This window comes from Pelecanus crispus, chromosome 12 (assembly GCF_030463565.1).
Source record: "Pelecanus crispus isolate bPelCri1 chromosome 12, bPelCri1.pri, whole genome shotgun sequence".
Classification (NCBI taxonomy): Eukaryota; Metazoa; Chordata; class Aves; order Pelecaniformes; family Pelecanidae; genus Pelecanus; species Pelecanus crispus.
In genome coordinates, this window is record NC_134654.1 from 17,803,827 (window position 1) to 17,829,503 (window position 25,677).

General features: G+C 53.6%; 1 protein-coding gene across 1 annotated transcript; it reads left to right on the forward strand.

Annotated features, from left to right (window-relative positions):
- Positions 1 to 1,593: 1,593 nt before the first annotated feature.
- On the forward strand, positions 1,594 to 19,673 carry PMP22 (peripheral myelin protein 22). Its single transcript, XM_075719914.1, has 5 exons — positions 1,594 to 1,610; positions 2,563 to 2,663; positions 3,863 to 3,953; positions 14,792 to 14,932; positions 19,429 to 19,673. Exons 2-5 carry the CDS (start codon positions 2,586 to 2,588, stop codon positions 19,593 to 19,595), a joined length of 477 nt encoding a protein of 158 aa, XP_075576029.1. The 5' UTR covers positions 1,594 to 1,610; positions 2,563 to 2,585; the 3' UTR covers positions 19,596 to 19,673.
- Positions 19,674 to 25,677: the final 6,004 nt, after the last annotated feature.

Below are 25,677 nucleotides of genomic sequence, written 5' to 3' on the forward strand. Positions count from 1 at the left end.
TTTGAAAATCTCACCTTCCATTTAACGAAAAGTTGCTCAGTCCCACAAAATTGGGCTTTCAAGTGCTAAAAAACTCCAGCCCAAGAGCCAGAATCACACTGCCATTGCAGAAGCAAATTGCAAAGGTGTCACTTTCCTAGGCACAGCCACACTGTGTAAATTAGAGGCAACATCCCCCTCGACTTCAGCGCAGCCAGATGCTCGTTCCCCAAATCCTGTCCCACGGACCCTGTCCGGGGCTACGCAGGCTGCCTTCACCGGGGCAAGGGGAGCCACCTGATGCGGCAGAGCTCTGTCCCTTCCCTGTCACCTCGCTGCTGACGGCGCCCCTCGCCCCCTGCATCCCTGGAAGGGGAAAGCTCCCTGCCAGCCCTCCCCAGGAGTCACTTATCTGCTTCGGGGCACCCAGCTGCCGGCGCTGCAGCCGCGGGACGCCGCCGGATCCGCTCCGAGACCGGCGGGCACCCACCCACGCCCGCTCCGGCCAGCGGGGCGGGGCAGAGCCGCCCCCGGGCCCCCTCCTCCGGGGGCGTGAGCAGCGGGGGGCCCCACGCCGGGGAGCCCTCCCCGGGGGTCCGTCGTGGGGAAGCGGGGGCAGCCAGGCCGTGGGGTGCCCCCCCCCCAAATCTCCCCGCTGCCCGGCGGGAGCGGCCGTGCGTGTGTGTGCGCGTCCCGGGGCCGGGATCGGGATCACTCCCAGCCGGGGCTCGGGGCCAGCCGGGATCGGGATCGGGATCACTCCCAGCCGGGGCTCGGGGCCAGCCGGGATCGGGATCGGGATCACTCCCAGCCGGGGCCTGGGGCGAGGCGGGATCGGGATCACTCCCAGCCGGGGCTCGGGGCTCGGCGGGATCGGGATCGGGATCACTCCCAGCCGGGGCTCGGGGCTCGGCGGGATCGGGATCACTCCCAGCCGGGGCTCGGGGCTCGGCGGGATCGGGATCGGGATCGGGATCACTCCCAGCCGGGGCTCGGGGCTCGGCGGGATCGGGATCACTCCCAGCCGGGGCTCGGGGCCAGCCGGGAACGGGATCGGGATCGGGATCACTCCCAGCCGGGGCTCGGCGGGATCGGGATCACTCCCAGCCGGGGCTCGGGGCCAGCCGGGATCGGGATCGGGATCACTCCCAGCGAGGGCTCGGGGCGAGGCGGGATCGGGATCACTCCCAGCCGGGGCTCGGGCGGGCCGGGATCGGGATCACTCCCAGCCGGGGCTCGGGCGGGCCGGGATCGGGATCACTCCCAGCCGGGGCTCGGGCGGGCCGGGATCGGGATCACTCCCAGCCGGGGCTCGGGGCGGGCCGGGACTGGGATGACGCCCAGCCGGGGCTCCGCGAAGCGAGCCGGGATCACTCCCCGCCGGGGCTCGGCGAGGCGGGCCGGGATCGAGACCGTGATCACCCCCCGCCGGGGCTCGGGGGGAGGCGGGCCGGGGCCGGGGCCGGGGCGCCGCCGCATTTATAGGCGGAGCGGCCGGGCGCCGCCGCAGGGCCCTCCCTGTCCCGCAGACGCAAGCGGGGCGGTGGCCCCGGTTAAAGGGGAAACTTGACAGCGCCGCCGCCCGCTCCGCTCCGCTCCCGCTGCCCAGCGCCCCTCGGCTCTGCCGCGACGTGAGTACGGCCCGGCCGGGCCCGGCCCGCTCCGCTCCGCTCCGCCGGCCGGGCTGGGCAGGGGGAAGGCGGGGGGCGGCGTGCGGCTGCTGGGGGGCCGCCGCTGCGCGCTGCCCCGGGGAGGGGAACAGCCACCCCGAGGGGGAGAGGGGCCGGAGGGACCCTCCGGGGGTCCACGGGGCAGAAGGACTGGGGGAGCACCCCCGCTCCGGGGGTCCTCTAGGGAGACGGGTCAGGGCAGCCCCCCCTCCGCTCTTCTCCGAGGGTCCCCAGGGGAGATGGGCTGGGGAAAGCTCCCCCCCCCCCCGCCCGGGGGAGAGGGGCCAAGAGAGGTGCTGCTGCGGGTGCCGAGGGGAGATGCGCCGAGGAGACCCCCCCAGAGAAGAGGAGTCTGGGCAGACGCCCCCCACCCCTCCCTGGGAGTCGCCAGGGGAGATGGGCCGGGGAAAGCCTCCCCTGGGGAGAGGGGCCGACACAGTCATCCCCGGTGGTCCCATGGGTAGGTGGGCAGAAGAACCCCCCCTCCTGGCGGAGAGGGGCCGGGGTAACCCCTTGGGTGAGATGCGCCGAGAGAGACCCCTCCCCCGGGGGTGCCGAGGAGCATACTCCCCTCGGGGAGAGGGATCAGAGCCCCCCCTCGGAGGAGAGGTGCTGGGGACCCCCTCGGGGAAGCCACCCCCGGGGGGTCCCCAGGGGAGGGGGGCCGGGGAAGCCCCCTGGGTGAGAAGGCTTGGGGGAGCAGGCTCGGGGGGGAGGGCTCGGAGGACCCCTCGGGGGTATCTGGGAGTGGGTCCGGGCAGAGGGCTCGGACCCCCCCCCTCCGTCGGCGGGGCCCGAGGGAAGAAGCCCGGGAGCCGGGCGCTGCCCAGGCATCCCCCGGCGGCGGGCGGGCTCCTGCTGCCCTCGGCCCGGCTGCACAGGCGCGCTCAGCAGCACCCCTCTTCCCCTCCAGTTCTGCCCGCCACCGCCGCCAGGATGCTGCTTTTGCTGCTGGGGATCATCGTGCTCCACGTCACCGTGCTGGTGCTCCTCTTCGTCTCCACCATCGTTAGCGTAAGTACGGACTTTCCTCCGGCACCGGGGTAGCGGTGAGGCAGGGAGTGGCTGGTGGGGGGGTTATGGCATGGCAAGGCCAGAATGTTTTATATTTTTCTGTAGTTTATTTTCTAGCCTGGCTTTTTAGCAGGGAACCTTTACTTGCTGATTGCTGGTCTTACTGACAGTGGGATTTTGGAGCATTTTGCAGAGAAAGCTCTTTCCGTATTTGTGCTGTCAGGTGTAACTGGTGGGTCGCTTGGGTGTGTGCCTCAGCGAGTGCTCAGGGCATCCCCCACAGCGAGAGCGCTGTTGAAGCCTGTCTCCTTGCCATCCCCATGCTGGTTCACGTCACGGAGCAGCCTCAGAGCGCCCAAACTACCTTCCGTGGGCCTGAAACTGCACTCCCCTTCCATAAAGAAGCTCCACCTGCTAACGGGCTTCAGCCCACAGGACCAGTACAGCCAGTCTGAGCAAAACCCCCTTGAGATGGGACCGGTTTGGGCACTGGCTCCTCAGCACCAGCAGTTTTGCTCTCCAGCTGTGCTCCTTCGGGGCTGTGAATAAGGCACAGCCTCTCTTTCCTAACCCAGATGGGCTCCTGCTGGCGATTTTCAAGGCTTAAGCTTTGCAAGCAGTGGGAAGATTGAGGGTTGGATGCTGCACAGAGGGTTCCCAGCACTGTTCTCGGTCCAGAGCCCAGTTAACACGTCATCTACTTAGGAAGAGGTTGGACTTGGTTTTAAGGCAGCAGTTTTGTGGAGCTGGTGAGTTCCAGGCTTGCTTCACCAGGTTCTTCTTTCCCTTCTTTTTTTTCTTTTTTTTTTTTTTTTTTTTGGGTGGTAATAGTAGTAGAAGACGTTACAAAAATCTTCTGAGTTGTTAGAAATCACGTGGAAGCATTCAAATAGCCCGGCCAGGCACCAGGCGAGGAGGGCAGAGGGGAGGGCAGGGCGCATCCCCCACGGGAAGTGGTCCATGTTTAAAGAGAATAAAGAGCTTCTGTTTTTCTGCCGTTGAGGTGAAAGCAGCTAAAAGCAAATATCAGTATTTACTTTCCAAAGCCCTTTCTAAACACAAGCATGTGCCTGGGGGCGCCCAGCCGGGCACATGCGTGCCGGTACACACCGGGGCTGCTCGGTGCCGAAGCCTTGGCGGGGGGGCGCGCGGGGACCTGCCGCCGCCTCCCTGCTCATGGGGCTGCATCTCTCTTGCAGCAATGGCTGGTGAATGGTGGGCACACGGCAGACCTCTGGCAGAACTGCACCTCCGGTAGCGTCTTTCACTGCCTGACGTCGTCCACGAACGGTGAGTGTTCTCTGGCAATCGGGGCTGTTGCTGCCCGTCACTTTTATTCTTCTCCCTGGACTTAGGAAATCAAGGGGGATTTGCCTGTGCAGGTTATTTGTGATTCCCTCTTGCTTTTCCCTGCATCCCCTCAAGTTGTTCCCTCCCACCCCTTCCCCTTGCCTCCTCTGCTCTGTCCCCAGATGGAGGGGCAGGCCTCCACTGTGTTCCTGGTGTCCTGGTTGAGGGGGACACAGGGATGGCTCAGCAGTGGGGGGGGGATTGCTTCCCCCCAGCCTTATCAGTCCCTGAAGTTGTGATGGGGCTTAGCATGGGTAGCAGACCCAATGCCCCCATGCTGCGGGGCAGCTCCTGGCAGCACCGCAGCAGGGTGTTTGGCACACTCGGCTGCAGTGGAGGTGACCGCCTCAAGTGCTTTTTTGGTGGTCTCCTGTTCTTAGCCCATTTTGATTATGCCTGGATGTATAAACGTGAGGCAGTCCTTGGGGCAGGGCTCGCCGGGCACCCATTGCCCTGATGGGAGTGGAGGGGCTGTTTTCAGCACGCCTCCTTCTTGCTCTGGTTGTGAGGGTGTTTTGAAGATGCACGTGATGCCCTGATGACAGCCTGTCTCTGGAGAACACCCTCTCCCCTACCTAGAAAGCTGCCGTGTTTTTTGATGCTGTGACAGGCTGAGTTTTTGGCGCATGCTCCTCGCTCTGTGGTTCGCTGCTGAGCACCACGTGTGGGATGTGCTGAGCCCTCAGGCCCTGCCGCACCCTGCTGCTGAAATGGCCCCTGTGGCACCTGCACATCTGGGGTGGCTGAAGAGCCGCCTCTGGACTAAGGTGGGTGAAGGCTGGTGTCATGCTGGGTGACATCACCCAGTGAGCTGTTTGAGGTCAGCAGGGGACAAGTGCTTGCTAAGATGCCGTGATGCAGTTTCCAGGGCACCTAGTGGTACCCGTAACATGAAATCTGTGCTCAGGGAGTCAGGCAAGTCTGTGCCTCAGTTTCCCCAGATGACAGGACTAATGGTGCTGTGTCCAGCATTTTTGTTCAGTTAGCCTGGTTTTTGCTTTCCCATGGAAACAGATTCTCCCAGTGAAACCAGTTGTGAATCATACCGATGTCACTGGGAGTACAGTCACACTACGCCGGAAACATGGTCCTGGCGTAGGAACAAACCAATGCCACGTGGTCTTGGCAAGGAGGGAATGGTCACAGTAGAGAGCACTAAATGCTTTCAAAGGGTCTTGTGGTGAGGGAATACTGTCAGAGGTTTTTGGAGATTCAGGTCACCCTAATCCCCAGCCTGCTGGGAGCAAAACACTCGTGGGTGCCCCAAGCGGGGAGGTGGATGCTGATGCTCACTCTCCCTCTTATCTTCCCTGCGCTGAAAGCAGTGGCATGTTTCCCTTCTTGGGCCCAGGCTCTGGTTTCGGTGGGAGCGAAGCCACCGCCGCAGGTCTCTGCTGACGCCTGGTGGTGTCCGGGCCGGCCGGGAAGTGGCTGGACCCTGTCCCAGCTGAGGAGCCTTCTGGAGCCATGTCCTTCATCAGCAGTTGGCTGGTGCTGGCTATCTGCAGTGTAGGCAGGCTGCTTCATGGCCATTCATGCATGCTCCAAAACTGCTGACCTTGTGCTTTGGAATAAAAGGCAGCGATTGCGCCCTGGAGTCCCAGAGCCGGGGGCTGTAAAGCCTGCCCAAATCTTTTGCTTTTCAAACCTGCACCACTTTTTCTGAGTGCTTGCAGGATGCTGCATGTTGGCGAGTTGTCAATGTTGAGGGGTTTGTCCGTGGTTGGGATGGTTTCCTCCACATCAGACTGTCCTGCTGGGTGTTGTGAGTCTATATTGCCCTATTCCCAGAAGCTGCTCAAAGACGGGCTTCCCTCTGGATCCTTTCAGTGATTAATTTTTACCATTAAAGGGGCTATATTCAAGATGGCCCTGCTAAAAACGCAGTCAAGCAGCTGAGTTTGGTTGACAAGATGCCCCAGTGGGCTGCTGTTTGAGTATAGGTGCATTGTGCTCAAGTCTGAAAGAGCCCTCTGACAGCTCTTACTTGTATGAAGGCTCTGCTCTGGCATCATGAAAAGGGGGTTTTGCTTGGGCAAAAGCTTCTGCCCACTCCACCCCGTGGCAGGGGTGTGGGAGCAGTGCTGCTGAGGACCAGTCTTCATCTGGTGGGATCCTAGATGCAGGATTCAGAGCTCACCAGTGCTGTAAGAACACAAAATCAAAAGATATTTCCTAGGCTTATGCAAGGCTTTTAGAATCTGTTTGTAAAAACAGAATAAAAATACCACACAGCATCCTTTCCAGTGGATCCCTGCACCCTCCCTCCCCACTGCCCATCTCCAAGGCCCTTGGTCCCACTCCCCCTGTGCTGCCAGGGGAGCTGTGGTCAGCCACTTATCGGAGTGATAGTGGGGACATGGGGCAAGGATGCTGCGGCAGGGCCACCTCTGAGGCTCATGCTCGTCCGCTGCCTGGTCCTTGTTATGCTCCTCATACTCTTTTTGCTAGGAATATGCTTACTTTCAAAAATATGAAAGATCCTATACCAAATACCGCAAACTGTTCTCATTTAAATCTTTTTCAAAACACAGGCTGTGCATGCTACACTGGGTTGTAGAAAGCCTTAAGAATTTGTTTCTCTGTGCCTCTGCCAAGGACGGTGCTTAACGGTTAATCGTAGAGTGCCAAGGTCTGCTCTGGGCTAAGAGCAAGAAATCCTCGTTCCGGAATTTTGGCAGAACTTGATCTTTACGTAGAGGCAGTTTTTCCTCTGGCCATTGCAGTGGCCGCTGTAGCGCAGCTATTTCTTCCTTTCTTTTTGAAAAGGAGTGGTACTCAGTACTTGGAATACGTAGAATTCAGTAGGGCTGGGTCTCATGTTTTCCGCGTGGATGGGGGCTTTTGGGGGATTTGCCATAGCACCAGGGTGGTGCGTTTGTTGTGCTGTGATGCTTCTCTTGGTCTCAGCGTGGTGAGGATGGATGGAGCCTCCTCTCGCCCACTGTAGTGCCGCACAGGGACCCATTTGTTTAGATGACCGTTATTTGGATGCCCGATGAGAAGCTGAACGTGCCAAAACCAGGTACCACCAATATTTGCTTGTGTTTAACACTGGGGCAGGTTTGGGACCATGCTGCTAACCTTACGGATTATCCTGTGGGGATTGAATAAGCAGCAAAACAACCCAAGGGTTGACTGCAGGAGGACTGTCGGACTGTGGCTCCCTGAGACGTTAGCAGACCTTGGGCGCAGGATGGAGTTGGCCTCGGTGGAGGCTGAGCTCCCACCTCCCATGTTCTTCTTGGCATGGCTTGAACCCGCTGTGTGTGCGAGGGCTGAGTGGTCCTGATGGGAACGAGCACAGGGAGGGAGGAGGAAACACCGGGTCGCAGACAGATGCCCCCTTCTTTGTCTTTTACAACTGCCTGCTTGTTGCTTTGATTTCTGCTTTTGCTTGTTAGATAATGACTTTTCTTTTTCAAGAGGCCTAGAACTATGGAAAAAATGTGGCAATCTTTGCTTCGTTTGCGCTGTCAGACATTCCTGGAAAAGACTTATCTCAAGAATTCAGCTCTGAATCCAGAATTGTGCGTCGGCACGGCTGCATACCAGCCCCCAGCTGTGCGGTCCCACTGCAGACACAGGGCACACAGCTGGACCTGAGCTGCTCAAGTGCTCTTAAGTAGATTCTACCCCAAATTTCCAGACAGAGATATTTTTTCCTCCAAAAATGGCCTTTTCTTTCCACAATTGAATTTTTTATGCAGGCAAGAAGATTTTTTTTCCTGCTCCTTTCTACTGCTCTTCCTCTGATTTTGGTGGGAATGCTGAACATGGGGAAGCAATGGGAGCCTCCGTGGAGTTCCCTACATCCTTCTGTAATGTCAGGAGACATTTTTCCTGTTGTCTTCTTACAGTTTCTCCTGTTGCTGCTCTGTGGCTTCCGCATGACTAGCTTGTTCACAGGCAGGCTGGTGTTTTTTGCCTTTTTTAAAGGGAAAAGAAAACCCCAAACCTCGGGAAATGCACGGGCTGCCAATCTGCGTGATTACTAAGTGCTGTGGGCCATGTGATGCACCTGCTAATTTGCTGATGGGATGGCCACAAGCAAAGCCCAGGTGGATCGCCCAGAGTGGAGATCTGCCCTGGACCCCCTGGGCAGGCAGGGATGCACCTCCCATCGATGGGACAGGCACAGGCACACACCACGGTATTGCCCTGCTTTTCTACTCACCGACCTTCCCTCTTCCAGAGCCCCTTTACTCTGGCAGACAGGACCCTAAGCAGCACTGCTGGTGCTTGAAATGCATTTTCTTTGTGCTGGAGGAGGCAGGAAAGATCTTTGTCCCTGGCATGAGGCAGGGGCATCTATGCCCTGACCCATCAGCTGTTCCCAGGAGGAATTGCGCTGCTTCTTCTCCACTTTAAAACACATAACAGAAACATCTGAAGCCATTGCTTTTGCTCTTTCAGCCCCGCCAGAGTGGCTTTGCTGCAGTTATTCTTTCAAACTTTTTCTTCCAGCGATGCTGGACTCGCATGACATAGAAAGGGTATGGAGAGATGGATAACTTGCTGTAATCCTTTTTGTGGCTGATAACGATGTTGCAAGGCTTCATTGAAGCCTTGCACTGAGGTAAATTATTTCTCAATGTCTAATTCCATTATTGAGAGATGTGGGGGGCAAATTCCCCTCCAGCCCACTGGAAGAGCCAGGACTGCACTAACTGGATCAAGACTTGGAGAATTGGTCACTGGTGAGGGGACACTTCCTGGAGCAGGAGGGTGAGATGGAGACAATAGTTCAGTCACCCCTGAAAATTAGAAGTTCAAAGATTTAAAGATTCAAAGATTTTTAAAATGGTTTCAGCTATTTATTGCTAAAGTAACCTTCTGCCCTTATGCTGTGCTGTCTTGCTGAGTCTGCGGGCACAGCACTGTTGCAGCCTTTTGCTTTATTTTTGCTGGGCAGCTGCAAACTAGCAAGAAATTACCCATATTTAAGGATGCTGAGTCTGTTATAATGAAACCCTGCAATAAATACCGGATAACCTGTATGTGTGTCAATGCACGGCCTTTATACTTGAAGTTCTAGCCATGAGCTGGCCCATTCAGCTTATGGACCACATGTAGAGACACCTTGATTTGGGGATACCTCTAGTCCTTCAGAGCATTTGCAGTTTGCAACAGAGTAGCAAAGACCCACCTTTTAATCTCAGCAGTTTGTGGGTCCGGGGCAGCCACTTTGCCATTAATGATAGATGACATTGGCCTAACTCAAGCAGGGTTGAACCCCTCTCTGCCAGCTTGTGGGTGACTGTAGCTTGCCCCTTAGTTGTCTAAAATAAACTGTAGGGTATTCCAGGAGAATATTTTTTATTTTGGATCAGTTTCTACCATAACCATGTTGCCTGTGATATGAAAGGGATTTCCTCTGCTTAACTCCAGGTTTTTATTGTTGCTTGTTCTTCTTAGAAAGAGCATCTGATAAGGAGAGGTAGGGAACTAGTGTTGTTTTTTTTCTCAGCTGCTCCAGAGTTCTTTGGCTCACCTGTTTCTGCATAAGCCGGGGTGGGGGGTGTCAGTTGGCCTTTGCTGCTGGGTGGGGGGCTTTGGCCCATGGAAGAGGAGCAAAAGGGAGGAAGAAGGCAACATGTGGGCAAACAATGACTACAAAACCAGAAGAATGGGTGGGGGAGTCCACTGTAGAGTGCAGTGCTGGAAAACCCTTAACCCAACATTTTTTGGTGGTTGACGAGACTCTTGGGTGTCCCTGTGGCCACAGGCGGAGTGTACCCCAACAGCGTGCCTGCAGGTCAGGGCACCACTGCTCACCATCCCTGCTCCTGGTGCCTGGACTTGAAATCAGTGGGAGTTGGTACCTAAGCCCATTAGAGAACCTGAAATGATGTATCTACCACCTCAGCTCACTCTCACACACAAGCCAAAAGGAGAACAGAGCCACCACGCTGAGGGTCTTTGGAGAGGATCTGGCTCAGGCATCGTGGAGCTGTTGGAAGGTGTTTTTCATGGTGGCAGTAGCTTTCTGCTGCCTCGCACCATCAGAGGTTGCTTCTGCAGGATGTGAGCTTTGATGGTCAATGGGATGGCTGCTGCTGCCTCATGGCTGAACCACAGAGATGCGGAGGACACAGGCATCTTTCTCTAAAACTGCTCATGTTTGAATGTGGCAGCTCTGGAGAGCTATGGACCTCCTGGCCTCAGGGACTTCTTGGATAGAGCTTCGAGGAGAAGGCAAAAGGGAGGACAGCCGAGAGGAAAAGAGAACAAGAGGAGAAAAGAGGGCTTCAAGCATTTCATCCCCTTCTGAAGGCAGCTACAGAAGAGGACCAGGAAGTCTTGTGTAGGAATTGCAGCACCGTGTTCATTCACTGCCTCCCCGCAGCCCTGGTGTTTCCCATCTGCTCATCCTTTGGCCCTTACAAATACCTTGGGAGCTCTTTAAAATCCCCCTTTTCTGGTGGGATTTCCAGGAATACCTCAATCCAGCACCTGGCGGTCGTCTCCAGGAAGTGGACATAGGAGGATAGGAAAGGAGCAACTGTTGGGTGAAAAACCTGCTTTTTCCCAGCTTGAGCATCCAGCAGCCCAGAGTGCGGCCAGGAAGGTTTGACCTTGTGCTGGTGGGATGTCTGGGACCGAAGGAGAAGAAAGTTGCAATGTCATGGAGCTGGTTTTTCCCTAAGAGAGCTTAGTGGCTTTGCTGGATGTGGCTGGTGAACCGCGATGCTGTTCTCCTCAACAGGAGAGATGTTCACTTTGAGCGGTGGGGCTGTGGATGGTGGTGGTGGGGTCTGTGCTGCTCAGGAATAGCACTGCAGGTAGCTGAGCTTTTTTGCCTTTCTGGGTTGCTACAGCAAGTTGCCAAGGGGCAGCAGTCTGAAGTTTGACCCTAGAAGAATGATGCAATTGAGCTAGTATTTCTGCATCTTCAGTTAACCCTTTTTCAACCCTCTCAGGGGTGTTTGAATAGCAAGGTTTAGAACCACTGCAAGCCCCAGCGCTTGTGATGTGACCTGTCTGCTTCATAGGTGAGGATGCAAGTTGGGTTCAGGTTCTTGATCAGACCTTGAAGCCTGAGAGTCTGCTTTAGAAAAACTCTGCTCAGAACACATCTTTTCCTGGTAGGCCTGGGCTGGTACCTTTGTGTCGGTAGATGCATGTGCTGTTCCTGATCCTACTGATACTTAGTTTGCAGCATTGAAGGAGCAGGTTTTGCCATGCAGATGTGGTCATGAATTTCCCCTCCCTCTAGTTTTGTACATATTATATGTTACCTCCTTAGTGGGTGTTTTCTTCCCAAGAAGTGGTTGCTTTTTAAGTGTACAGTGCATACGCAGTTTGCAAAGGGAAAGCTATACATGCAAAATGTTACCATCAGCTGCAGGTCACAGCACACAGGTGTTTTTAATGCATAGCACTAATTTAGTGATGTGTTACAGCGAGTGTATAAGCCAATTGCTCAAATAAGTTTCTTTTCAGTTTGCACTTTATTCTTTCTCCTTGGCTGGGTCAAAAGAGAATAGGGTGTCTATGACAGAGCAGTGAATTAAACCCTGGGGAGCCAACATCTGTCCTTTAAGGCCCTCTGCTCCTGGCCAAGGGCATGTTTCTTCCTGCCCCATCAATCCTGCTCAGCTGCACCACTTGTCCAGGTATAAAACCTCCCTGCAAGCAGGGCTGGGGCTTTGGTGGAAGGGATTGGGTTAGGTACTGCCTTTCGGGGGGGTTCAGCTGCAATTTCTGCTCTAGGTTTCAATTTCTGCTCTGGGTTTCTTTCTTTCATGTTAGACTTTAGGGCAGTGAAATGTGGTCTTCAGCATCCCAGGGGTGAAGTGTTTTCCCTGCTGTTATTAGTGGTGGTGTGAGCACATCAGGGCTTGCAGAGCTTAGAGAAATTTTCAAATTTGTTTTGTAAAAACTTCTTTCTTCATTTCTGACTGTCTGAAAGGGCTCTAAAAATGCTCCCAATGGGTCGTCTCCGGAAGCGGTGTGCAGGGTGTTATCTGTCCTTTCCACTCTGTTTCCTTTTCTTCCTCCTCCTGAAGAACAAAGATATAAACATGGAGCTGAAGAGATGCAGGAGAAAAATGGAATAACCGACTCGTTGCCCAGGGGAAACCACAAATAACAGCCTGGGAGTAAACAGTGCTGACAGCCCTGCAGTACAACTCACGGGGCCTGGACCTGCCCGTAGGAAACTTGCTTTATTTTTAAAAGCCTGTAGGTAGGACACAGTGCTAATAGCGAAGGAGTTAAAAGCGTGTGGAGCTGAGGAGGTAGCAATCCTGTCTGCAGTTATAGTGGTGTTTTCAAGTGCATTAAAAGCTCTTAGCTAGCCGAAGTCTGTGGGCAGCTGGGCTCAGACTTAGTGGGAGTATAGCAGCTTGCACTTGTGGGTGTCTGAGTCATGAGGAAAGGGCTGGATGTGAGCAGGCCAGGAGCCCTGGTCTGTGGGATTATCTCTTCATTTCCCTGCTCCCCAGCTTGTGTGACTGCTGCTCTCTGGCTGCAGCAAAGCAGAACGGCTGGCTGCTGAAACCCCTTTCTCCGTGCCTGCCTTCATATTCCTCTGACAGGGCTCTTTATTACAATGGGATTTTGAAAAGTCCATATAAATCATTCACATTCAGAAGCAAAAAAGAGGCATGGGGAGGCGGATGCAATTAAAAGGGCAGCTCGGCTCAGCTTTCTGTCTAGACAGCCTTCTCTTAAAATAACTGGCAGTTGGAGCATCCACCTCTGAGCAGAAAGGGCTCTTCTCCGGGCCGGATCCCATGGCCTTTGAAATGACAAAAGACTTGGCTTCCTGGGTCCTGGACCAAACTGCAGGGCTTGGGGCCAGGCAGGCTTTGGCTCCACTGGTGCACAGAGCTGGACCCAGCTTTAGGGCTTGGGAAAGGGTGAGTCAAGAGCTCAACTTCCCAGACCTGGGGTGGGAGCCCTTTCTGTGCTGGAGTGTGGAAGGAGATTGCAATTTAGCAGCTGGACACCCTCTAACCTTCTAAGCAATGATATATGACTGGATTTTTAGCAGTGCTTGAGCTGCTTCATCCCCTCCGTTGCCCACTGGTTTAGTGTGGCCAGAGCTGAAGTGTCAGGTGTGGTCGAGGCAGGGGGGTTTCCCTGCCTGGGCAGCTGAGATAGATGAAATATATGGGATATTTTGTGTGCCACACTGGGATTTCCTGAAGTGACAGCAGTGATAGCTGGCAGCATTGACCCGAGTGAAGCACAGCAGCAGTTTCGCAGGGCCCGTTAATGCTGCAGAGTAGTTTGGCGCATGAAGCATGCAAAGGAGTGGAAGGAAAAAGCTGTCTGTAATGAGCAGAGGCCGCTCTGGGTGGTTTCAGGTCTGCTTTGGTGAGCAGGGCCTGAATTTGCTCCAGTGCATGAAAGTCGGGAGGCAAGATGCAAAGACAAGGGGTAGAATTGATGGTCCAAAGTCAAACACACCAGACATTACAAAATTGCACAGGATGTTCCCCTCAGACATGGATTTGCTGGAAGGGCTCAGGTGTGGATCATCATTGCTGTCCCAGCTGAAGGCTATACCTCGCGCTCTGGCTCAAATGCTGCTCTTACTCTTACTCTGCTCACTCACAGAGGTGAGTGCAGCCTTGTGAGGATTTGGTGGGGAAGCGTGATCGCTTCTCTGGGAGCAGACGCTGCTCTGGGCAGTCCCAAATGGCCTCATTTGCTGCACCAAGTATTGAAGGTTGCTAAGCTGAAGCATAGCTTTATTTGTAAGTTTTTTTTGTTTCAGCTATTTGCTGCAGAAAATTGTTTCTTGCAGCGGTACAGCTGGGGGAGTGAAGTTGGTGGGAGTAAAACTGTAGCAGGAACATGGGACTGAGACTTCAGTGCTGCCTAATTCTTCCCTGTCTGAGGATCCAGCCCAAAGCATGATTTTACTGCCTTTCACTGGGTGGTTTGTGCCTCAGTTTACCTGTACTAAGTCCTGCCTGGCTTTTGTGATGAATTAATCAATGTTGCATCCTTAAAGACCTCTCAAGGAAGGCTGCAAATACTCATTTTGATCTCAGACTTTATAAGGAAAGGGAAAGGCAGAGGTATTTGTGAGCACAGCCCCGTCCCGGTGCTGTAAGGCACTGCCTCTTTCTGTCAAGCCACAGCAGCTCATGGGATGGAGCGGCATTTTGCTTGTTTGTTTATATATTTTTTTTAACACAGGGAGTTACACACCCACCAAGCCTGGAAATAGCTAGGCAGTGACTCATGCAGGGGCTGGTTTAACTGGTCTGCTCTGGGAGGCAGCTGCATTTGGCAGCTGGGGAAGGCTCTTTCCAAAAGGTTTGACTCCGCAAGGGCAGAGGGTGTTTTCACTCGCTGTGTATTTATTTTACCTCTGAGCTTGGCCAGCTCGGTGTCTCACGGCTTGTTGCACGTGGCTTTTGTGTTTCTAGTACAGCTGAACTCCCAGGGCCTGACATAAAGCTGGGGGAGAGGCTTTGTCTTGATTTCTGCAGGCTTCAGATCAGGGCTAATGTTTCTGCGTGTATTTCATTACAAATGCTCCCTGAGAAAGTGTGTGGCCCTGCAATTCATTTTACCGCAGCACGCTGGTCCATGCACACGTCATCCTAAATCCTGGGCAGCATCCTGCTTGTGCTGAGGACCTCACCAGCTGGTGCAGCACTTGATGTGGCCACATCCCCCACCTGTTAAGAAACTTAATGGGAACCAGGGGTGGGATGTTGGCATGGGGAATGATGCTGAGGCCATGGGCTGTGGTGAGGGCTTGCTAGCTGTGGTGCCTGCACTGAGATATCCGTCTGTCTGTCTTTCCTCAGAATGGCTGCAGTCTGTCCAAGCGATGATGATCCTCTCCATCATCTTCAGCGTCTTGTCCCTGTTCCTGTTCTTTTGCCAGCTGTTCACGCTCACCAAGGGCGGGCGGTTTTACATTACTGGAGTCTTCCAAATCCTTGCCGGTAAGTGGGGGCTGATCAATGGGGCTGTCACCGGTGGGGAAAGGGCTTTCAAGCAGGGGAGAGCGTAATGGTGGAATCGAGCATGCTCTTGGGTACTGAAGCAGGAGGGCCACCGAACTGGCTCCTGTATGGCTCAGTGAAGGGAAAAGGGGATGAATAATTTGGGTCTGTTGAGGTCTCACACGCCCTGGGATGGTGTCCAGCTGTCAGGGCACATTACGCATTCAAGCTCTTCTGCCCTTGCATCATGGAAGGTGCAACAGGGTTGCTGCCCCGGCTGGGGAGGTTTCAGAGGGGCAGGGTGCCAGACCTGCGGAACCAGAGGCAGAGCTGTGCCGGCAGTCCTGGGTGGTGGGGGAGGCAGGGCACAGAGGTTGCTGGACCGAGGGTGAGTTGAGTTGCCCTGCAGCTTTGCCTCTTCTTCCTGCGGCTCGGGGTGGGGTGCTGATGGTCCAGGGTGGCTGTTCTAGCTCTGGGACCCACCTTTGGCGGGCTGGGTGAGGTTTCCACAACTGCTGCCGGGGTGGGGAAAGTAGTGACGATCTTCTTTTGGCGAAAGAGGATCTGATGATTATTTATAAACTTGCCATAAGGGGGCCTGGTGCTTTCCACATCAGCAAAGAGCCGCTGGAGCGTGCAGGGTAAGCCAGCTGACTTTGAACTGTCAGCTACTATTTTTAACTCTTAAAGAACTCAGCACTGGAAATGAGCCACGGTTCATGTCCTACGTTGCAGTTCTCCAAATATAGATGCTGTAAAGCCACTGACTGTTTACGTTTCCACGTATGAAACCAGTGGAGAGGATTTTCAAGCGTTCAGACTAGAAAAATTAAATTGTGCAATGAGGTTCTGGCTAAATTATGACAGACTGTCTGGGAAGGAGACTAATAATTTTCTAGAGCTTTAGATGTTAAACTAAAAGCCACCCTAGGTCCTGCCACTAAATCAGTGGAAAAACTCATCCACTGAATTTAGGCAAAGTTTCTGAGCATTCTCTAAGTGACTGGTTTTCACAAACCCCAGGAAAGTTTAGAGCTAACCTTTATTAGCAAGTGTGGCATGAAATCTATTATAAGTGTATCTGTTTGGCCATAATGCAGGTGATGAATTCACATCAGTTCACCATCTCTGGAAAGACACATATGTAGAAACCCATCACAGCCATGGAGACAAGGAAGGGAAATGGGCATTAATAATGTAATTATCTGCCTGAGAGCTTGTCTAATAGATCTGGGAGCAGAAGGCTTCTCTCTCCTGAGTGATTGCCGGTGAATCCTCATTCTCAGAGGAAGAGAAAAAGGGATTGCAACCCCCCTGTCCATGCTGTGCTGCATGTCCTAAGGGGGTGCAGGGTCAGGCCATAGACCTACAGTCTCTTTCCTTGTTGGGTCTGAAGCATGGGTCAAATCCATCCCCAGCCACTATGAAGGACAGGGAGAGTGTGACCTGATCCCTGTGAAGCTTCCCTATGGCCTGAGGGACCTGTAGGCAGAGGTCTGAGTCCAGATGGACCAGGCAGAGGTGGGCACTGGTGGGCATCCTTGCTGTTCTCCCCGGCCAGGGCTGGAGGAGAGGGCTCAGGGCAGCTGTAGTCTTTGTCACCCTAAATTTTAGGGTTGTTGGTAGGAAACAGGACATTGCTGTGCCAGCGCTGCCAGGAGATCCCACCTGGGGGTATGGATGGCTCTGGTCAAAGGAGCTGAACCTGATGTGGTCTCCTTGCAGCTTGCTGTGGAAGGCCACTGCTGTCTAATGCCAATGGAGGGAATTCCTGTGGCCTTCAGGCTTTCCAGGTGTTCATCCTTGCCTTGCAAAGCCCTGGCACCACAAAGCCCTGCTGCAGGCCTGCCAGGGCCAGGGTCTTACCTGCTTGAGGGCTTTGTTCTCAGCTCTAGCAGAGCTGGAGAGGACCTCCCTCCTTCTGGGAGGGGATGAGAAGGCTGTTCCTGAAGCCCTCCATCACCCTGCACCCTGCGGTGATGCAGCATGGCAAAGCTTGGCAAAGCTGAGGGTCTCCAGTTTTGGAGCCTGACCAACAGCAGTGCTGGAGCTGGACCCTGGCGGGTGCCAGGGCCAGGACCACTGGGTGCTGTTGGGTGGCAGAGCCGGCAGTGGTGCCCTGAGAGCCAGTGCAGAGGGCAGGGGCTGCTCTCCACTGTGACTTCAGCTGTGGCTCAGGGGAACTGGGGAGGGGAGGTAAGGGCAAGAAGAGATGCACGAGGTCAGTTGGGTCTGTTGTGCAGTGGCAGGGCAGGCTGCATCTTCAGCACCTTCTCCACACTGCTTGGAAACATGCTCCGACGTCTAGCTGAACTTGCCGTGATGGGATCAAAAGGCCCTCAACGGCTCCCTGCCATCCTTGGTGGGTCCGTCACATCCACACGTAACTTCTCATAGCTGTATAAGCCCAGCATGGGAGAGATGTTGGTTTGGGCCTCTCAGGGTTTGACCCAACTTTTCTATCACTCTCTCCAGCCTCAACATCACTTTTATCCCTCTTCTCTCATCCCTCCCACCCTACAGCTGCTGTCCCTGTGGGGTGGAGAGGGTAGGCTCAGCCTTGAGGGCTGTCCTGCAGCTTTTTGCAAAGCCCTGCGTTGAAGAGCTGACCATGAGCATGCACCAGCACCCATCCCAGCTTGCCTGCAGGGCTGGGGCAGAATGCACAGACCTGCAGCAACAGATTTTAGGTAGCATTTTCCCTCCTGGCCTATCAACACAAGACTAAAGTGTGTTCTTAAAATCAGGCTCTAAAGTGGTGATGCATTATTGCTTGCATCGGTGCAAGCAGCTGAATGCAGCTGCCCTTCACTTCCTGCACATGTTCTTTGGGCCAAAATCAGTGCAGAAACCATTGCCTCCATTTTGCCAAATTCCTCATGCGGACAATTGCAGCTGTATTTTCTGCTGTCTGTAGGTGACCGGCATGGCTGCATGCCTGTTTTCTGTCCCACCAGCATCCGCAGACAATTGTTGTGCTCTCTTTGCATGGGCCGGGGCAGTGGGAGTTGGCTCTCGTGCTTAGAGAATGGAAACTGCACCAGTGGCGCGTTAATGAAACATATTCCCACTTCTGCACTTTCCCAGAACAAAGGAGCAGTGTCAAGTGGAATTACAGCTCAAATATCACGGTGGTTAAATGTAGGTGGTCCCAAGGTCTGTGCAGGGGATTTGGAACTCGGCTCTGACAACAGCCCTGCGACTGTATAATAGAACTGCTGCGATTGACTGAAAGACCTTGTTTTTGGGCAGAAATAGAGGTGGCTTTGTGTTAGCTCTGGGCAGTCCCCAGCGCTGATGGGTTGTTTTTGCAACAAAGCTAAAATGCTGCCTACCGAAGCTAGGCCCAGCCGGACAGCCCTCGGGGACCCACGCTGACGAGGGTGGACGCCAGGAGCCGGGGAAGAGGGACGAGCCGTGGGCACAGTGGGGCTTGCAGAGAGTGGGGTTTGCAGTTGAGACCATGCCTGGCCAGAGGATCCTTGGCCCCCAGCTGTGCTTGCCTGGGCAGGTGATGAAGAAACTTTTGTGCTATAAAAAAACCCAGGGTTTATGTCTGACCCCTTGGAGCACCTCTGGTAGAGTGGTTCAGGCTACAGTCTGGGTTTTAAATAAGCCGCTTAAGGGAGCAGGGCTTGTCCAGAGGTGGGGGATGCCTGATGCTTGCCTGAAGGATGGATTAGCCCAGGCGATGCTCTGGCTTTGCTTACTCAGAGCCTGGCAGAGATATCCCCACTCACCTGCAGCCAGGGCAGAGCCCATGGCATCACACTCCCCCATCATACCATAGTTTTCCAGGGGACAGGTGTCGTGGTTTAGCCCCAGCCAGCAACTAAGCACCACGCAGCCGCTCGCTCACTCCCCCTGCCCCAATGGGATGGGGCAGAGAGTCGGAGGAGTAAGAGTGAGAAACACTCCTGGGTTGAGATAAGAACAGTTTAATAATTGAAATAAAGTAAAATAGTAATGATAATAATAACAATACAATAATGATAATAATAATAACATACAAAGCAAGTGATGCACAATGCAATTGCTCACCACCCGCCAACCGATACCCAGCCAGTTCCTGAGCAGCAATTGCTGCTCCCCGGCCAAACCCCCCCAGTTTCTATACTGAGCAGGACATCATATGGTATGGAATAGCCCTTTGGTCAGTTTGGATCAACTATTCTGGCTGTGCCCCCTCCCAGTTTCTTGTGCACCTGGCAGAGCATGGGAAGCTGAGAAGTCCTTGACTAGCATAAGCAGTACTCAGCAACAACTAAAAACATCAGCGTGTTATCAACATTCTTCTCCTACTAAATCCAAACCACAGCACTATGCCTGCTACTAGGAAGAAAATTAACTCTATCCCAGCTGAAACCAGGGGGCAATAATAAAAACAGTTTCCCATGCTGGTGTTGGGTATTATCCTCTCTGGCTCTGGGTTTCCAGCAGGGAACTGCTCCGTGCGTGGCATTGCTAACCCCTTCCTTTGTGCGCTTCCCTGGCAGGGCTCTGCGTGATGAGTGGTGCGGCCATCTTCACAGTGAGGCACACGGACTGGCACCAAGCCTCGGAAAACACCTCCTACGGCTTCGCCTATATCCTGGCATGGCTGGCCTTCCCCCTGGCCCTCGCCAGCGGCATCATCTATGTCATCCTACGGAAGCGCGAGTGATGCTACGGGAGGTGGTGTGGCGTGACAAGGGCACTCATGACGTCCACGGAGGAGACGGAGGCGGGGGAAAATAGACGAGAAAACGGAAAAGAAAATTAACCAAAAAAAAAAAGGAAAAAAAAAAAAGAAAAGGAATAAACCCTCCCACCAAAACCAAACCCAACCGACCCCAAAAGGAAACACTCAAAGGGTTACTTGTTAATTGAAGATGTATATAGTATCTATGGTTTAAAAAACCTATTTATAACACTTTTTACATATATGTACATAGTATTGTTTGCTTTTGTTGACCATATGCTATGTTTTAAAGCCTAAAGCAAGTGCCTGAGGAACTATTACTCCTAACAGTGTAACAAGAGCGCGGTGATTTTTCTCTCATGCAAGATCCTCTTTGGCCTGAACTCTCCTTCCCCATCCCAGCCCATATCACACCACCAGAAAACCCAAGCTCTGACTGGTTTTAGGCTGGCGTAAATCGGAGTAACTCCGGTTTACGCCAGCCAGAGGGTTGGTTCCCCACTCCTGCCACATGCTGTGATCCTGGTAACTGAAGTGCATGTCCAGATCTGACGGGAGATGCTTCCGAAAGGTTTGAAGGATTTCGGAGCAAAGGCTTTGATTGCCCCAAGTGCCTAAATGACTTATGTGCCTAAGTCCCATTGCCTTGCCACCACACCCACTGGGAATTTGGGCTTTTAAATCACTTAGGTTGAATTGCAGTCCAGCGTGGGCTGTCCTCCTTTGCCCACGCGGGCTCTGGAGGTGCCCCTGGTGCCTGTGCCGGCGGGGCTGGGGTGTGTGCCGTGCCGTGCTGTGCCGTGCCGAGCCAAGCTGAGCCGAGGCACTGATGCTCCCAACCGTGAAACATGCTTTATCCTTGCCGTGGAGCTAAACTACCAATGAGCAAGAAGCAAACCCATAGTATATCTATGAAATCAAATACCAGATATATGAAATGGTGCTATCTATTTACCATTCCTTATATTGCTAGCCATTTAACCTTATTCACTGGAAATTCAGTTAACAATCTTGAGGTAAACAACAAAGCTAGAAATGAGAAATAATTCTGTGTAATATAAATGAGCTATAACTGCTTTTGTACTTAGACTTGCTCTTACTATTATTTTTAATAAAGCATTTATAACTGAGGTTCCTTTCCGCTGCCCCCCCCATGGTCAAGAGGAACAGAAACAGCTCTGGGTGGAGCCCTGCCGGTCTTTGCTGCCAGAGCGAGATGTCTGTCCTCTGTCTGTGCGTCAGCGATGTGTCTGGCCATGAATTGAACGGGCACCTGTGCAGACCCCAGGCTGCCTTCTGAGGACTCCAGACACCGTGTTGCTGTTGTTTTGTTTCATTTTGGGGTTTTTTTTTTGGTTCTTTTTTTTTTTTTTTTTGCTTTGCTTTTCTGATTTTATACCGACTGTGTGGACTAAGAAGCAATGAAATAAAAGTCAGAATAACTCAGTTGCTTCTGCTTTTTGGCATTTTTGCAGGTTAGAGCTAGGCTGCGCTCCACCAGTCTGCTTGCATGGCCATCACATGGAAGGTCTCCATGATGCCATGTAGCAGATTCGTGGGCTAATTCGTGCTGCTGAGAGAGGCTCTGAGCTCACTGGGCTGCCTGCGTGGCAGATGTATCTGTGCTGGAGGGATAAGACTGCACCAGATTTAGTGCCAGGGCCAAGAATTGAGCTCAGGGCCCTGTGCTGTAGTGCTGGTGCGTGTTCATCTTTCTGCCTCTGTCCTAAGATGCTCCCATGATGTGACCACCAACTTCCCAAAGGCAGCAGCTGGACAGCAGCTGGCAGGACTGCACTTACCCCCTCTCAGCCTCCTGAGCAGGGATGGTTCAGGTCAGCATCAGCTGCCCTGGGGGCATGTGGCCGGCTCTGCCACTGGCACAAACAGCAGAAGCCTTTCAGTCCTGTGCACCAAAACACCCAGAGCCTGGGGATGCAATTATGGCCCAGGGGGATTAGCATATTGAGTGCAGTATGTGCAGCCTTAAAGGCTGGCACAGAAGCGTTCACACTTCCTTTCACTCATTCATTTGGCTATTAAATATCCAAGCTGATGTAGCAACTGGTGCTGGCAGAAACACAAAGGCTCTTGCAATGTCATGTGCTGAGGCCAGTTACTAACATCAGGCCAGATCCCAAAGCCCTCGACTCAGCCACATCCCAAAGGAAAGGAGCAGGAGCTGTCCTGCACCTCCATGGCCGCTCAGCGCAGAGCCTGGGCAGTGCAGTGTGACCACTCTGGCATCTTGCTTGATGGCTGAGGCTCCTGGTCGTGGCCTTCCAGCTGGGAGTATTTCCCTGTGTGCTCATTTTGCTGAGCTGTGACTAAGCCTGGGAGGGTATCTCGCTTGCTGAGGCAGCATTCATGCCTCTGCGAGCTCCAGCACTGGGCCACATGGCCACCCTGGGTCCTGCCAGGCTTGGCACCCCATACCTGGCAAAGGGGACACAAATTTTCCTTCTGAGAAGCAGGTAGAAAGACAGGTGGGTTTCCCTCCCCCCCCCCCCCCCCCCAAGAAAATTAAAAACGCTCTTTTTTTTTCACTTTGGATCAGTGCTCAGAAGGCACAAAAAGCTGACTCTCTCATTTTTGCCTCTCAGTGCAGTGCTCTTTGTCCGTTCAAGCTGTAAACAAGTAAGCAGCATCAGTTCATATCAACATCTCAGTTGCTTTGTTTTGGCGCTGCATTTTTGAAAGCGTGCAGAGCAAGATGACTTTTGAAGTGGAAACAATGCGAAGCTTTGAATCCCTGTTGGAAAGGGTCCAAAGGGGAACTGCCGCCGATTCGCACCAGAGTTGACCACACCATCCCCTCCACCCCCGCAAACTGTCTCATTTGGGTTGACTCCGTTGGGTTGGAAAACGCCAGATCCTGTTACCCTGGCTCTCGCGCCCCACGCCTCGGTGGCCTGCGGGGACCGGGGCTGCTGGGCAAGGGCTGGCAGCCGCATCTGCTCCCTCCGCCGAGGTGCCTTTCGCAGCTGACCTCGAACACGCTCTTTCGACCTGGTTTGCCTTCGTTCAGTCAACGCGGGCCCCTCCGGTGCCGCCGGGAGAAGCGGGGGGCCCCGGGGCGCGGCGCCGGCCCCGGCCCCGCTGGCGGAGCGCGGGCGCCGCCCGGTGGCTGCAGGCGGCCCGGCGGGGCGAGACTTTTAAGGCGCATGGTCAGGGTGCCCCAGTGGGTGACAACAGGGACAGGGCTGAAGCGATGTCCCCTGGGTGGGAGCATCACCCGTCCCCATAGCCGGCCGGTGGGTGATGGGCCGCAGCCGCCAGCCCTTGCCTTGGCTGCATGGAGGGCTGCCCCCTTCCCCCCCCCCCCCCCCCAAATCTCTTACTGCCCACTGGGAACAGCTGGGTTAAGGTGCAAATAATTAATAATAAAAGTGCTGGGAGCTCCAGAGGTCTCTAGTCCTTCCTCCTGCTTGGGGTAAGACCATCACCAATGCTAGACTTAGACAAGCCTTGAAATCCTCCAAGTGTGGATAGTCCCTGACACTCCCCTCCTAGCGAAAAAGCCTTTCCTGAACAGCAGCCTGAACGTCCCAGGCCTCATTCTGCCCCTCATTACATCAAATGGCCCCAGTGACCCCAGCCCAGGAACCCAGGTCCACAAGGGATGTGGAACCACCGGCACTTGGGCTGGAGGTACGTCGCCCACATCGAGCGCTCCATGCCCCACACATGGCTTTTCCAGCTCACAAGATGACAGAAGACATTAAGGCAGGACCCAGCATTTCTGCCCGATCAGCTGTAAGCATACTTTGAGCTAAATGAAACTAAAAAATTTCAGTGCACCCTGGGGCTACAGCCCAATTAAAATCAAGGCAGCCCATAAACCCGCTAGCTGAACAAAACAGCAGCAGTATGGTATGAAGTGGCAGAGGGGTGAAAAAAATATTAGGGAAGTTTCTTTAATGTGTGTTGTATCATAAAAGCAATTGTTTAAATGGCTTTCCTAGTGCTCTCAGCAGTAAATACTTCTGAAAAATGTGCTGAGCAAATCTCATCTTCCTCTTTCATTTACTGCCTTGTAAATTGAAAAATTATGGTAGGAATAAAAATGCTCGGTGCCTGGGAGCAGCTGTTTTGTTTGCAGCCCCCTTTCCCTGCTCAGCCCGCTGTGGCTCCTGGATGCAGCCGGGCGGTGGCAGCTCGCAGCCGTGTTTCCCGGAGCCCTCCCCATAGACTGTAAGTCTATGTCAAGGGCCAATACCTTGCAGAGAGCGTTAGACATCCTCATGAAAAACTCAAGTCAATTAGCAAAGTGGCAAAGTTTGTTAGCAACATGCAATTAATTATCCTACATAATCTGCGTGGAGGAAGCGGTATGGGCAAGTGACGCTGGCACTGTAAATCAAACAGCCCTCATACAAATACTTGTTTTCATTTTCTTTTCTACCTTGGCTGCTTGGTCTGTTTTTATTAACTAAAAAAGATGAACCACATCCATGTTCATTTTACTGCTGTCATTCAGCAAGAACTGAGGTGGGTGGCAATTTTTTTTTTCCCCATCATTTTTATGTGTCACAAATAATGTCAAATAACCTGTCCTGGATGGGAGGGCTCCAAAGCTGCCCACTTCAGCCCTCTTCAAGACTAGCAGAAGAGACTCAAATCACATCGCTACTTTGTAATCAGGTTAATTAAAACAAATGTTATAACATCACCACCACTATGACTGGGCTTCGAATACAACCATCCACCACAGACCTCCTCTGCCAAACTCTCCTAAGCACAGGGGTGCTGAGGGATGGATTTTACCCAAATGGGTTAGGGATATGGTTAGTGAATGTGTATTTAGATGCGTTCAGGACTTGGATGAAGTAGTCTCAGCCTGCTTTCAGAGTCTAACAACACTTTTTGTTTTGCATCCATTACCCATCCCCTGAGCCCTCCTATCCCTCTGCCGCCCTCATCCTCCCGCCTGCCCTCAAACCTCTCCCTCCCGTCTCTGCCCTCTGGCACTGACCCCGCAGACCTCCTATTCTCACTTGGTCAACTTTTTGCCCCATAATTATTTAACATGGTTATTGATGCTTCCCTGCACACAGCCTCTTTGTGCAGTGATTTATGGAGCGCTTCCTCTGCTGCAACTCCCCTCTCCCCTCGCAGGGGCAGGCCGATCAGGGGCTGCAGTCAGGAGATGCTGAACACTGAGTCAGTGTGTGCAAGTGCTGAAGTCCCCTGCCTTGAAGTCAGGAGGTGCCTGAGATGCTGCAGAGACGCCCAGGAGTGTTTAGTGGGTCTAGCCCTGATTTCAGCCAAGGATGATCTATGCCGGGGCTGAAAGTGTACAGCTCTGGGGATGCTCCCGCAGGGTCCATCCCTGGTGCAGTTTCACACCCCTTAGCCTTCACTGTGTCTGGCATTGCCTCCACCCAAGGAGGTGCTGCCCCTTCCCTGGAGTGGGATGGAGAAAAGGCAGCTGTGATTGCTCAAAGCTGCAGACAGATGCTCAGAGCTGGCCTGGAAGCCGGTGGACCTCCTGGGCTCTGGCCTCTGCCTTGTCCACAAAGTAGGATGGAGCAGGTTGGTGGTTGCACTCCAGGACCCAGTCCTCCCACTTTCCTCCCTGCCAAGGGGCCATCCTGCTCCGTGCCCCACAGCCCCATGACTGTTCACTTGGGTTTACATGCTCCCTAAGCCTCCCAGCATTAACAAGCCACTTCTCCTCAGGCTGATGAAAGGATAAAAGCACCACGTTGTCCCTGGTTTATTTGCTTCCTGGGGGATAATTCAACATCTTTAACTTTCCCCAAAGGGCATGTTTTCCTGGGGGAATCTTTGGCTAGCACTTTGCAGGATGGTTTTATTGCCCCTCTGCAGGCACTGGGTGGGGAGAGGCTTTATTTTAAAGTGCTTTAACTGCTTCATTTCAGTCTTTGTCGGTTGTGTTTCCTTTCATATATACTTTTTTGGCTTTCATTTCCCAGGGCTCCCTCTTATCTGCCTTTGGAGGCAGCCCTTGTAAAAAAAAAAAAATCAAAACCCAAAGCATTCTCCCTGGGATGCTTTCAAGAGAAAGGCCCCTGCCCCCTTTCAAACCTCTTTTGAGAAA